At 41.9% G+C, this 14,220-nt stretch overlaps 1 protein-coding gene across 13 annotated transcripts in view; it reads right to left on the bottom strand.

Annotated features, from left to right (window-relative positions):
• Positions 1–14,220, bottom strand: part of KIAA2012 (KIAA2012 ortholog) — a 266,686-nt gene that overhangs the window by 238,358 nt on the left and 14,108 nt on the right. For all 13 annotated transcript variants that reach the window (XM_077448591.1, XM_077448592.1, XM_077448593.1 and 10 more), the window contains exon 2: positions 13,554–13,835. In XM_077448591.1, coding sequence (XP_077304717.1) covers positions 13,554–13,835 — 282 coding nt within the window. The remainder of the gene's footprint in view (positions 1–13,553; positions 13,836–14,220) is intronic.

The raw sequence follows: 14,220 nt of genomic DNA, 5'->3' as shown, positions 1-14,220 counted from the left end.
TAGCTCTTATGCACTTTTACTGCGGTTTGTGCTGCTTTCCCTCCACTTGACAGATGGCAGATTTTGCTGTTTAACTTCAATGCTCCAATATTAACAAGGTACAGAAGGTACAAACCAGAGTTTGAACCTTGTTACTTCATTTACCAAATATTGCTCACTGAAATGTTGTTTTCTATGCCATTTTTAACGATAATAAAAACATATGCAGCAGGATTACTTACAGTAAATTGGATAGTTGCTTATTATATGCATTCTTTCGATAGCTGAACAGCAGCAGAAGTTTTTGGCCTCTGCTAGCAATCATAGTTTATGCCAACAATCAAATGGTTTTATGTGGCCTCATATGCTTGACATTTTATCTGTCCAAACTTTTACAGTTTCTTTACTGTAGCTAGGGCCATTTTAAGACACTGGTGGGCCTTAGAGCAAAATCGCATCTTTTCATTCCCCAAACACAAAAAAGAATGCTAACAGCAAGTATAGAAACAAAGAGTAAAAGATACTGAGTTCGTGGGTACGGTTTCATGTACACGGGCAGTTTGGCCAATCAGCATCAAATCATGGCAATTTTGGGCACCTAGGAGTCACGGATGGAGTGTACAGACCCATTGCCAGCTACCTGTTAACTTCTATGACTGGCTACGGAAGGGAATGGTCACTGTACCAAACAGTACTCATTGTTAGGGCTGTATGAATTCAAGGATGTACATCCCGAAAAGCAGAATTCCTCCATTCATGGTATACATTCATTAGCGCATATGGCCCCAAATGCTCTGTACATCATTGAACCCTAATGCCGCGTACACACGACTGGACTTTCCAGCAGACTAGGTCAGATGGAATTAGTCTTTTGGACAATCCGATCGTGTGTGGGCTACTCCGATTGTTTTTCGGAAAAAAAATCAGACGGACCTAGAAATAGAACATGTTTCAAATCTATCTGACAGACTAAATTCTGACGGACTAAAAATCGGGAAAACCGTTCGTCAGTGTGCTAGTCTAATGGACCAAATATGAAGCAAAGGGCAGCTATTGGCTACTGGCTATTGAACTTCCTTGTTTAGTCCCGTTTATGTCATCATGTTCAAAATGAACAGACTTTCGAATGGACTTAGTCCATTCGTGTGTGGCCAAGTCTGTTCATTCAGAAAGTCAGTTGAAACTCCGCCCGAAAGTCCGTTGGTAAGACCGTCGGACCTAGTCTGCCAGAAAGTCCAGTCGCGTGTACATGGCATAAGAAGCCCCCACATGTATTTTAGTTTGACATAGACTTTAAGAGACTGCTGGCAGTGGAGCTGGATGTTGCATCTGTGCCTCCCAGGTGCTTGACTGGTGGTGGCCTTGGATTCCCTTAGATGGGGCTTCTTTTCTCTTTCATGACTCTCTTCTTCTTGATTTTCTACTATTACTCTTCTTTTCTGTTCCTTCTTTTTTTACTTCTTATTTTTGGTTAGTTATAGCCAGAACCCCATGTGTTATTGTTTTCTTGCCACACTTTCGGGGGTAAATTTTTTTTCTGCCCTTTTTTTAGCCATTTTTGTATAGATATATTCTCTAAAAAATGTTGGTCATTGAGAGGAATCTCAGACTTTATTCCAAATACGAACATAGGTCAATCTCAGGTATTGTATGATATTTGCTACATAATGATGTCTGGAATATTGTTTGCGTAACATACCTTCTAGGCTATGACCATTCAGAGCTATATGGTTTGTTATTACCCCATAGACTGTAAAGGTGCTGAGGCATCCTCACCTGGTTACCTTTTGTCTTTGTTTGAAGCTACTAGCTACACCATTTAAGACACCTACTTGTCTGTGGTATGTATGTTATCCTCCTCAAATTACTGTTTGCCACTGGCTTTGGCATCTGTTCACTGTTTTGTGAGTTTGTTTTTATCCAATAAAAATATTGTGAAAGAAAATGCTGTGATTTGATGCTACCATGGGCATTCATGTAACCTAACAGCTTCAGGTGCTCCACCTTGGGTGAAGAAATTAGGTATTTTCTCACTCTGAATGGTGCCAGAGAGATCTCCTCTGACTTCCTGTTGTTTCTCCAGACAGGAAGTAAAGGAAAATAAAAGAGACACAGACAGCAAAAAAAATAAAAAATCTGACAGGGGTTGAGGAGTTTTCCAACTATCCTGTAAAAAGTATCTTCTGAAGTTGACTCTTTCTAGATGCAAAATGTGCAAATAGTTTCCAGGTTTATAAACTGAGACAAGAGTCTTACATCATTGGCAACAGAAACCAAGTCCAGATAGCATTTTGAAACTTCAAAGAGCAATTAGTAGAGTGCTCTAACCTATAGCAATTAATTAGTAGTAATTTTTCATCCTTCTAACTGCTCAAAACTGATAGAAAGTAAATTCTAATTAGTTGCTTAGAGTTTCTTATCTTCCTGCCACACTGCACAGTCTCCTGTCAAAATCCTGCTGGCCGGGCCAATGAACTTTATTCTCTACATTTAATCCTACAGAGAATTTGTACTCCATGCTCAAGTATATAGAACAAATTCTCTATAGAATTCAATAGTGAGTGTACGGCACATGGAAGGATGTTGACAAGAGGCTGTGTGGTGCCAACAAGCTGTACAGCCAATATCTTGTTGGGTCAGAAACCGTTTTATAAAAATTGGAGGAAGGAGTGGCAGGAGTTCCTCACAGAATATGTGTAATTGCACCAAAGGTGTACATTTTAGTTATATGCAATATGTTCATGTATGAAATTATGAATGTGTATATCTGTTAATATATGTCTATCTATAGGCAGTCCTTGACCAGGCTGTCCTATGTAAATGCATGTATTACGATACCTAAATCGAAGATTAAAAAGGAAACATTCTGTAAAAGAACATGAAGAGTTGAAGACCAAGGAAAAATTTTAGAAGGACAAATAGGTTCTACAATATTTTATTACAAGGCCTGTTGGTGGTATTTCCACAAATTCTGTAGCAGTATGAAGTTCAGATGTATATGTGGGATCCAGGGTGTAAACATATTAGGAAGTCAGCAAGGACTTTTCCCCCTTTTTTGTTCCCTTTGATGCATAATTGATTCAAAATGTCTCTGGATTTTGCTTAACGTTCCTCTGGATTCAAAAAGCTGTGATTCCTGAAGCAAACCTTAGGGAACCCCCTATATTGGTGAATTCCTTTAGATTATTGCACTTTATTGGGGATTGTCCAAGGGTTAGCCTCTGAGTCACAGGGATTTATTGCAAACATTTTGAAAATCCACTCCAAACAGTCTGTAATTGCACTTTTATCTCTCTCCCTCAGCCTGTTTTTCCCTTCTCTTCACCCTCCAACATATTCTCATTACCCTCTCTCCTAAAACTCTCATTTATTTACCCTTGCTCACCACACCACAGCTTATACCTATCACCCTCACTTCTGCCCTGTCAGTATTAACATCTCCTGCTCCTTCTGGGGCCACATAAGCTCCCCCCTCCCGTGTGTTCTCTGGAATGCCCACTCAGTCTCTTACAAACTGGCCTCTGACGATTACCTTTACGTTTCCAACTACCTCAGCCTACTTGTTACAGCCTACTTGCTGTTACTGAAACCTAGCTCCAGGAATCCAATTCTGCCCCTCCAGCTGCCCTCTCCCATGGCGTATTCCACTAGACTCACTCACCCAGACCCAGTGGGTGAAAAGAAGGTACAGATACAGTACAACTCCTACCTCCACACAGCTAAATAAACCTACTACACCACTATCATGAAAACCCTCCCCCCTTTCTACCCTTAATTCTCTACATCCACCCAAACGAGCCCTCACTCACTAACTTACTGCCCAGGAGATTCCCAATCATTTAAAAAAAAAGATTGATTCCATTTGTATTGAGATCTCCAGTGCCCTGCTTTCTTTTCCAACTGACATACCAAGTCCAACACCACATTCAACACTTTCCTCCTTTGACCTCGTTACCACAGGAAAATGCCAAACTCCTTTCTAAGGCCCACCTCCTCACCTGTCCCCTCACAACTATTACAGCCCCCTTCCTGCTCTATCCTACACTCTCTAACCCACATCTTCAGTCTCTCCCTCTCTACCAACACCTTTCCCTCCCCACTCAAACATGCACTTGCTTACTTAAAAAACTCATTGGACCCCACCTGTTTGAATAACTTAAGACCCATCTCTCTGCTCCAGTTTCCCTACAAGCTTTTTGAATGCCTTGTCTATAATCGTATGAGTTGCTGCTTCACCGATAACAACCATTTCAACCCCCTACATTCTGGCTTTCTCCAGCAACATTCCACTGAAGCTGACCTACTAACTGCTAAACCAACTGCCTTTACTCCATACTCATACTCTTAGACCTTTTCACTGCCTTTACAACATTGACCATCGATTCCTCCTAAATAAAACCAACTGCCTTGGCCTCTGTGACTCTGCTCTTTCCTGGTTTTCCTCCTACCTATCTCAGTGCGCCTGCAGAGTCACATACAACTCTATCTCCTCCGCTTCTCTTCCTCTTTCTGTTGGGGTATCCCAAGGCTCTGTCCTTGGTCCCCTCCTATTGTCTCTCTACACCTCTTTCTTGGGCCAGTTGATAACCTCCCATGGCATTTTTCTCAAATTCAATCTGTCTAAAACTGAGCTAGTAATATTTCCTCCTTCCTAATCCCCCCATGACTTTACAATTGAGATCAATAGCACAATTATTGGTCCCTTCACACACGTCAGGGTGCTAGGTGTAATCGTAGACTCAGACTATTCTGTGATTTAGTTTCACTTTGCTACTGGGTCTTGACTTTATGCGGCTTCATAGCTTAACCCTGTCAACTGGAATTCCACTGTCCAATACAAGATCAGTGGGGGTCCCTGGTTTGACACAAGAGAGGTGTCAGGGCTGGCTTAGCCCTTCCTCCTCTGGGCTGGCCACTCAGCTGTCGGCTAATTGCCAGCTCTCTTCTCTTTCCACAGTTACCAGCTGTTCCCGATGATCCTCGTCTGACCTGCCTATTTAAAGCCTTCCAGCTCACTTTTTCCTTTGCCTTTGCGTTGGTCACATCACAAGGAACCATCTCCTGCTGTTTGTTTCAAGACTGGCTTGCTCACATCCCTCCTGGCTTCTTATCCTGCTTGCAGTTGCTCTCCTTAAATCCCTGACTTCTGGCCTGGCTGATTACCCGATCTGGTTAATGAACTTTGGACTGGCTGACTACCCGATCTGGCTACTGGACTCTGGCTATGCTTTTTTCTATTTACCTTTTTATTTTTATTAATAAACAAGTGTGATTTGATTGTACTTCTGTCTCAGTCTGTTTCATGGTTTCTGACAAGAGGTTGTTCATAAATAATAGCTCCATAGTATGGGAAAGCCAGGACCCATTAACTGATTGAACTAAATCCTCAAATCCGTTGGTGGGTCCCCTGGACTGATGGGTTAGGGCACTGTCCCTTTTACATTATTTGATAATATGGCCCTGGCTGTTAGTGCCATTGTTCACACTCATCTCAAAAGCTACACATAATTGACGGCCTCCATGAGTCTAAATATAGGATTACCTTTGTATTCTTGTTAATTTGTTCTGTGTTAACATTTCCATTTCATGGATAATGTTGTTATTTATCTCACCTAAATTGCCCTGTGGACTTGCACAGTCCAAAATGATTGCTGTAGTCAATTATTCTTGCACAGGCAAAAGCTGTATTTTACGATAATTTAACACTGTCTGTGTTTATTTAACCACTTGCCGACCAGCGCACAACGATGTACGTCGACAGAATGGCACGGGCAGGCAAATGGGCGTACATGTACGTCCCTTTAAATTTGCCGCCCTGCCACCGGGCGCGCGCAGCCGGCGGCGCGCTCCCGCGCTGGTCGGGACCCCCGTGAGTCCGGTCGCGGGACCCGCGGACTCGATTGCCGCGGGCATCCCCGCGATCGTCTCACGGAGCGGCCGAATGGAGAAGTGCCATTGTAAAAAACAACATTTCTCCATTCTGCCTAGCAACTAGTGACGCTGATCTCTGCTCCATGTGATTGGAGCAGAGATCAGTGTTCACTAAATGAAAGCCCAACCCCCCCACAGTTAGTAACACGCCCCTAGGAACACTTAACCCCTACACTGCCACCCACTGGTTAACCCCTTCACTGCCAGTGTCATTTACACAGGAATCACTGCATTTATATAGCAGTGATTACTGTATAAATGACAATGGTCCCAAAAATTTGTGAAAAATGTCCGATGGGTCCCCCACAATGTCGCAGTCACAATAAAAATCGCTGATCGCCGCCATTACTAGTAAAAAAAATAATAAAAAATTATTAATAAAAATGCTATAAAACTATCCCTATTTTGTAAACGCTATAACTTTTGCGCAAACCAATCAATAATCGCTTATTGCGATTTTTTTTACCAAAAATATGTAGAAGAATACGTATCGGCCTAAACTGAGGGAAAAAATTTTTTTTTTATATATTTTTGGCGGATATTTATTATAACGAAAAGTAAAAAATAATGCGTTTTTTTCAAAATTGTCGCTCTATTTTTGTTTATAGCGCAAAAAATAAAAACCGCAGGGGTGATCAAATACCACCAAAAGAAAGCTCTATTTGTGGGAAAAAAAGGACGTCAATTTTGTTTGGGGAGCCACGTCGCACGACCACGCAATTGTCAGTTAAAGCGATGCAGTGCCGAATCGCAAAAAGTGGTCTGGTCTTTGACCAGCAAATTGGTCCGGTCTGAAAGTGGTTAATTTGTAGGTTAGATTATTTGTAGACATTAGAGAGCAGCTGGATCTTGCCTGCATGACAGAAGGTTTTCAAAGCATTACAAAGCACTCCTTTAAGTTGAATTACAGGACTTCAGCTCCTTTTAAAAAGTGAAGGCACACTATGAGTTAAGTCTAAGAAGGAGCATGACACCCGAGGATGCCTTTTGCTCTCTTTTCAGGAGCCCAACGCTGACCCTTCTGATCTCTACTTCTTCAACAGTAGAGTCCCTGTAGCTGTTTTGCCTGCCCCTCACGTCCTCCTGCCCAATCACAGAAGTCTTAGTATTATGTGATCACATTCACAAAATACAAAGGCTTTTGTGCATGTGTAGCAGAGGAGAGAGGCGGGCATATTTGCTCTGTGTGCTTCTCTCCTCTTAGATCCCAGAGTGCCTCTCTGCATAGCAATAAACCTGTCAGATGTAAATAAAATAAAATTGAACTCTGGAAGATGTCATGCACCTAGTTGGACTTAACTCAGTGTGCATTCTCTTTTCACAAAGTGTCTGAATTCCAGGAATTTAGCTATAAACTTGTAAGGTCTGCTCCATATATATTTCTTTTCTTTAGACTATGGGCTGAAGGAAAGAAATCTAACAGATTCAGCCATCCAAGCTAACAGCACAGAGAGACGACGTTCCCCCTGCCAGGCTATTATATTCTGACAAATGGATGCTGTAGGCTTTCTGAATAACCGAACAGTGTCTGTACCTGGTTAGATGCAGGCACTGTTCAGCTGGCAATTTTCCAACAGGCTCCTTTATCAAAAGCCGATTAAAGCAACTCTGTCACTGTTTAGAAAAAACAAAAAACTAAATTAAGGTATCCCTGAAATGCAAGCAATAATTACCTATGTAAGTTCTAAGCTTGCTGAAAAATCTTCAGCAACTAGCACAATTCTGGATGTCTTGGATGTCTGATCCTCCTGCTCTGTGTTTCTTTTTTATTGGCTCTTTCCACACTACTGTGTCATGAAGTAATGTAGGGGCCAGCTAAGGAAACTACAGAGCACAATGGGTGACACCAACATCCAACACTCTTAGAAGGGACAAATGCTGGACATTTAATGAGGAAACTATGAAATATTGCACATGGATATTTTGCAGTCTGCTATTAGTTACAAGGTAGAACTTTTGGCTTCTTTTCACATTTCCTTGTTTCTCATTATTTCTTGACATAAAAGCATGATTTACAGCACTCAATAGCTTAAGCTAAAATTTACACACACACACACACACACACACACACACACACACACACACACACACACACACACACACACACACACACACACACACACACACACACGTGAATAATGCATACGTGTGACTCCTCCCTTATGGGATAGTTCTGTGTGAGGTTTAAAATAGGACAAAGGGAAGTTTGAGGCAGGGGCTGCTGTTATGCTGTCTCCTATAATGCCATGGAAATCTTCTGTCGTGTAATAAATCCTTATATATAAAACAAACAGTTTATATATCAAGTAAAATAGATGTAAAATATTACTTTTAAAATTAACCCAAATCATTATAGCATTCCTTTAAGACACTCAAACGATTCAACGTCCTACCTGCAATGCACACATCACCGATATAGCCATGACTCCAGATGACATCAAGTACCCTTACAATACTTTTATTTTCTCCAACTAAAACAGAATGCTTTCTTACGCATTCAGACCATTGTCAAAGTGTGAATAAATAACACATATTTTATCTAAAGCACATAATGATACTTCTATTATATTGTGATAAAGTTACCTTTCTAGCAAATAAGTGTTAACTAAAGTTCAGGCTATACAGTTTCTTGGCTCTTAGCGGTAGTAAATTGTAAAAAATCAAAAATAAACTGATCCCCCTACAGGTTAATGTCATAATGTGCCAGTATGCACTGCAGGGTAGCACATTATGACAGTCTTACCTTAAAAAAGGAGCTCTCCAATCATGGCTAACAGGGATTTCATTTCCACTCAGTCTTCCTTTCCGGCTTTGTGTGCTTTGGCTATTTGGGTGAGCCACATTGACGTCACTCCTGCACATGCGTGCCGTAGTCGCAGAGCATTCTCAATGGCCAATACTCTAAAGCAGGAGTAGGCAACCTTAATAAGGTGGAGATCTACCTGAACAAATGTGGGAAGTCAAAGATCATCGGGCACAGTGTCTCCTCCTGACACCTGATTTAAACCCCTAATTGCTGTACTACCGTGTTGCAAACCCGAGCATTGCATGGCAATCATGGGTTTAATTCAGGTAGTGAGGAGGCAACACATTGCCACCTCACCACCTGTCAAACACATTTGGATCGCTTTTCAGTGCTTGCTGCACTTGTGAATGAGCCCATCGTGGCAGTGCATCAGTGTGAAAGCAGCCCTACACTAAGATGCCCAGTGTATTGCTTTACTCTGACCTGAAGATCTGTTCTTTCCTGCTGCTGGCACCATTCTGGAGACCACTAGCCAGAATAAGAGGTGGAGTGCAGTTGGTATCACTCCGCATGGGACAAGAGCCAGTACTACGAAGGAGGAATCAGCTTATAGGGCCCCTGCTCCCTACTAACTACAGCTCAAACTTTACAAAGGGTCCCTCTGCATTGCACTCTGTTTGATGCTCTGGGATGGCTGATCAGTAAGCCAAGACCGCAATCTACCATTCACCTGTCTGCGATCTACTGGTAGATCTCGATCTACAGGTTGCTAACCCCCACTTTAGAGTGTTCCATCTATTCAGAATGTAGTGTAAAAACGCTGGTGAAGTCACCAGCTGCTACACATATGAATATCTCCTGAACGGTGCATGTTAGGGAGATGTTAACTGTACCTAGAGGTGAGGCTTATTAATGGCTTTTCTGTAAGTACAAGTTGTAAAGTGGAGTTTACTATCGTTACCTGCTCTAACTGGCCATATACACATAGATTTTTTTTCCTAAGAAATTCTAACATTTCTCCATCAATGGATCTCCCAATGTGGCTACTTTATTCTGATGCTGCCAACTGTCAATACCCAAACAGTGCCTGCCTCTGATTGGATGCAGGTGCTATTTATCTGTCATTTTTCCATCTGGCTCCTTCAATTTTTCAATCAAGGGATTTTGGAAAGGAGGACACCGACAGGGACACCCATGGAGAAAATTTCAGACAGTTCATTGGGAACTGGTCGATATTCACTTTGTCTATGACCAGATTTAGTTCTGTCCAGCTACCGATCAGAAAAATATGTACAAGACAAGGGGTATGGAGATACCAGTATGACTATAGAAGGCAGATGTAAAGGAGGGAAAACCTCTTCAGATAACCCATCTCTTGCAATGTGTTTCCAATATAAGGATTCTGGAAACAGTATAGTTTAAAATAAAACTTTGTGTGCACATGACTTTGATGAATATTGTTCCAAGCTGAGCTCCAAGCATAGACATTTTTATTCAGATATGTTTGTCAATAAAAACACATGATAAAACACCCCTTTGTGTGTACCAAATGCCTTTGAAAGCTCAGATATTACCTTGTAAAAGTAGCAATGACCAGGGATCGACAAGGTGCCCGTACACGGACACTGGTGTCCATGAGCAGTCCTTGCAGGGATCGTGGCTGCCCCTTCTGCCCCTTTTGTGTTGGGCCGAGGGGAGTTGGTCAGAAAAGCAATATTGCAGAGCTAAATTGGTCATGTCATGGGACTTTGAATGAGGCATGCCACAAATGAAAAAGTAACAATATAAATCACATAAAAGGGTACATAAGTAAAAATATTTATTTTACAAGCTGAAACTTTTCATTATCTCAAGGTAAAAGATACAATTGGTATAAGAACAGATCCCCAAAAAGCCATACTAAGCTGACACATGACAAATGACAAATAAAGTTTTAGAGATAAATACATAATGATGTTTTTCATGCATAGGTACATGATGAGTGTTCCTTATGGAAATCGAGAGACTGAGGGCATGATGTGAACTCTACGCACGTTTCCTGGATTTGTCCACTCGCCAGGAGTATAATGCCACAAATAGATATAGAGCTAAATGAAAAATAGTGTATTGGTAAAGAGTTACCTAGGTTTATAAAAAAAAAGAAGGAGGGGGGGGGGGAGGCAAGGAATCCCATACTTACATGCCAGCACAGAAAGCCAGCCCAGTCACTGATAGGGGAAATGGAGGATGGCAGATACAATGCTAGGTCCGGGGCTGAGGCAAAGTGCTTGTATCTAAAAATGTGTCCTGCCTCAAGTAAAAAAATGCCCCAGTGCATAGATATGAGATACCGGGGGTGATAACACCATAAATGGGTGTATACTAGTAAAATCTGAAATGTAAAAAAAAAAAGGGTGAACAAGTGCCCAATAATAAATGCAAAGAGGGAGAAAAATAAATATGTGAACAAAAAATACTGCAACAAAAACTTACTGATGTAGGGTGATTGCTCAAGTGAATAAAAATCAAAGTGTCTCTGCAGTGGAGAAACATCATTATGTATTTATCTCCATGAATTACCGTAAGCTTTATTTGTTATTTGTCATGTGTCAGCTTAGTATGGCCTTTTTGGGATCTGTTCTTATACCAATTGTATTTTGTACCTTGAGACAATGAAATGTTTCAGCTTGTAAAATAAATATTTTTACTTATGTACCCTTTCATGCAATTTATATTGTTATTTTTTCATTTGTGACACACCTCATTCAAAGTCCCATGACCAATTTCTCTCTGCAAAACATGCAATTAGGGATGGAGGCTTGCCACAGTGGCAGGTCACATTGTTTTTATATGGTCAGAGAAGCAGTCACAGCAACCACTGATCCACCTCCCCCACCGCTACCCGCTGATTGGAAGGATTTCAGGCATCCTATCAACAAATCAGGTGCTTGCCCCACCCCCAGGCCCTGACATTCAGAGGAGCAGAACGGAACTTCCACCTTTAAACCTGCCCATGCCCGGTCTTTGTGCCCCGGCCCCCAGCTTCCTTGTGAGTCGTGTATGTGTTCTATTCCTATAGCTCCACTAGAAGAATTGGATCATCATGTAAGGGGAATCTATGGTGGAGCCTGCTCTAAAGGGGGATCTATGGGGACCCTGGCCTGCTCTAAAGGGGGAAAGGGGGATCTAAGGGGACCCTGCTCTAAAGGGTGATCTATGAGGACGCTGCTCTAAGGGGGGATCTACGGGGACCCTGGCCTATGCTAAAGAGGGATCTATGGGGACCCTGCTCTAAAGGGAGGTCTATGGGGACCCTGCTCTAAAGGGGGATCTATGGCCAGAGAGTAGACAGAGTGTTTTTTGGTGGTTTTAATTTGAAATGTACATTGGTGTCCTTCACTAAGGTTTGCACTTTGGAAAATGTCCGCCACAGTCTTGGTCTGTGCCTATCCCTGGCAATTACATCACTGTGTCGTGCATGGCCTGTGCCGATAGCAGAGCTGCGGGAGGGGCCCAGCAGGCTCCATTTACTACAGGCTGCCTGCAAAAAAACTACAGGTGTGGGTGGAGACAAAACCAGTCATCCTGCACAAGGAGAGAGACCAGCAGTGTCTGGTCTCTATTACAGGAAGCTCCTGCACAGAGGAACATTTTCACATTGGTTTACTGCACAGATCTGGAAGAAATACGATAAGCATGCCAAGATTCATGTAAGAATACACACGCCTCTTGTATTTAGACAATATTCGCCAAACATGGAGTTCTGCTTTAATTTCATACTATGCAGATCAAAATGTGCAGCTCCAATTTTAGCTCCTTTCCAGTGTTATGAACGTGTCTTTAACTTGCCAAACGTAACCTAATGTCTCCATGCTTCTATAAACAGCAGGGCTGGTTCTAACCAGAAAAACATGCTAATTGGCTTCTGACAAAATTAGCTCTACTATTTATGTGCACACTTGTAGTTGGGAAATTAACTTGGTAGCGCCAGTAGCATAAGAGAGACGTACAAACTATCATAAGACTTTACACAGCTGGGAATAATAATAAATATATATTAAAGGACCAGTCCCCCCAATACCGATATCCTAATGCCGCGTACACACGAGCGGACTGTATGGCGTACTTAGTCCGTCATACAATCCGACGGACAGTCCGTCATACTTTCGACTGAACGGACTTGACCACACACGGATACCCAAACAGTCTGTCGAAAGCTTGCGCGATGACGTGTACAGCACGTACGACGGGACTAGAAATAGGAAGTCCAATACACAGCAAAGCACCCTTCCGCCGTGTAAATCCTTTCTGGGCATGCGCCATTCTTAGTCCGTCGTACTAGCCTACTGACGAGCGGATTGTCCGCTGAAACCAAAGTACGACGGACAGAATTTCGAAAAAATCTGAAATACTTAGTACGCCAGACTGCACGCTGAAAAAGTCCGCTGAAGCCCACACACGAGCGGACTGTCCGCTGAAATGTGTTTCGACGGACTAAGTACGCCATACAGTCCGCCCGTGTGTACGCGGCATAAGTTTTGTTAGATGCTGGAAATAAATCAACAGCCAGCATCTTATATCTCTGCTAGTTAAATCACTGTGCTTCATTTTCTTTGTCTTTATACCTCCTGTGACCATTACAAGGGGCTCACACTCTCTGTTTTGGATTTTTAATTCATGCCATATTATGAAGAATGCAATAGGAGATGCAGAAGTGGGTAGGAACACCCTACATTCCAGGTAGAGCGGAGCAAAGTAGGAAATTAGGCAAAGAAATCTTATTGTTGGAGCAACTAAAACATATAGGAAGTCAGGGGCTGACACAGCCCACCATGATCGACTTGAACCTAATATAACACTTTTGGACTGAAATATCGATACTGATCATTTTTTTTATTACCTGGAATTGCTACTTTACCTGTTTTCGCCCATAAGATAGAATAGCTCCAGATAAGTCCAGAAGAGTGCTGAGTTCAATCTTGAACTTTTTTCTCTTGTATCGATGACTTCTATGACCATGTTTGTCCTGTGATGAATTCCATGCTGGCAATGCCAAATCCTCAGAATAAAGAACAAGGGGCCCCTTTTTAGTACTGTAGGTTTTGTGTGTGGGAATCGCCCAATAGTTGTGTGAAGCACATTTTCCATTCAGGAATCTTCTAAGCTGAAAATCATGGTGGGATCTCCAGTTGAAGTAATCCTAGATAATTGTAAATGTACACACATATGAGAACATGTGCATGACTAAGCAACAATACATTTTTGTTTAAAATGTATGCCAAAATTAAATAAAAAACATATTTTGTCCTCTACACATGCACAATTTGCCTTGTTTTAACCCTTTAAACATGCTGCAGGTACAGAAAAATACTTGCTGATGATGATAAAAGTTGATGCTCTTGGTCTCAACAACACAGCATGGTGAATTTACTAAGACGGGAGCAACCAGAATCTGGAGCAGTTGAGCATGGCAACCAATCATCTTCTATTTTTCTTTTTTTTAAGCTTAGATGAACAAGCTGAATATGGAAGCTGATTGGTTACTATATACAGCCACTTTAGATCCTGTCTGCTTCAGTTTCAGT

This window comes from Lithobates pipiens, unplaced genomic scaffold (assembly GCF_037356315.1).
Source record: "Lithobates pipiens isolate NorthernLeopardFrog02 unplaced genomic scaffold, aLitPip1_a1.2 Scaffold_22, whole genome shotgun sequence".
NCBI lineage: Eukaryota > Metazoa > Chordata > Amphibia > Anura > Ranidae > Lithobates > Lithobates pipiens.
Note: the sequence above shows the minus strand (reverse complement) of the source record. Positions and strands in the feature narration are given on the sequence as shown.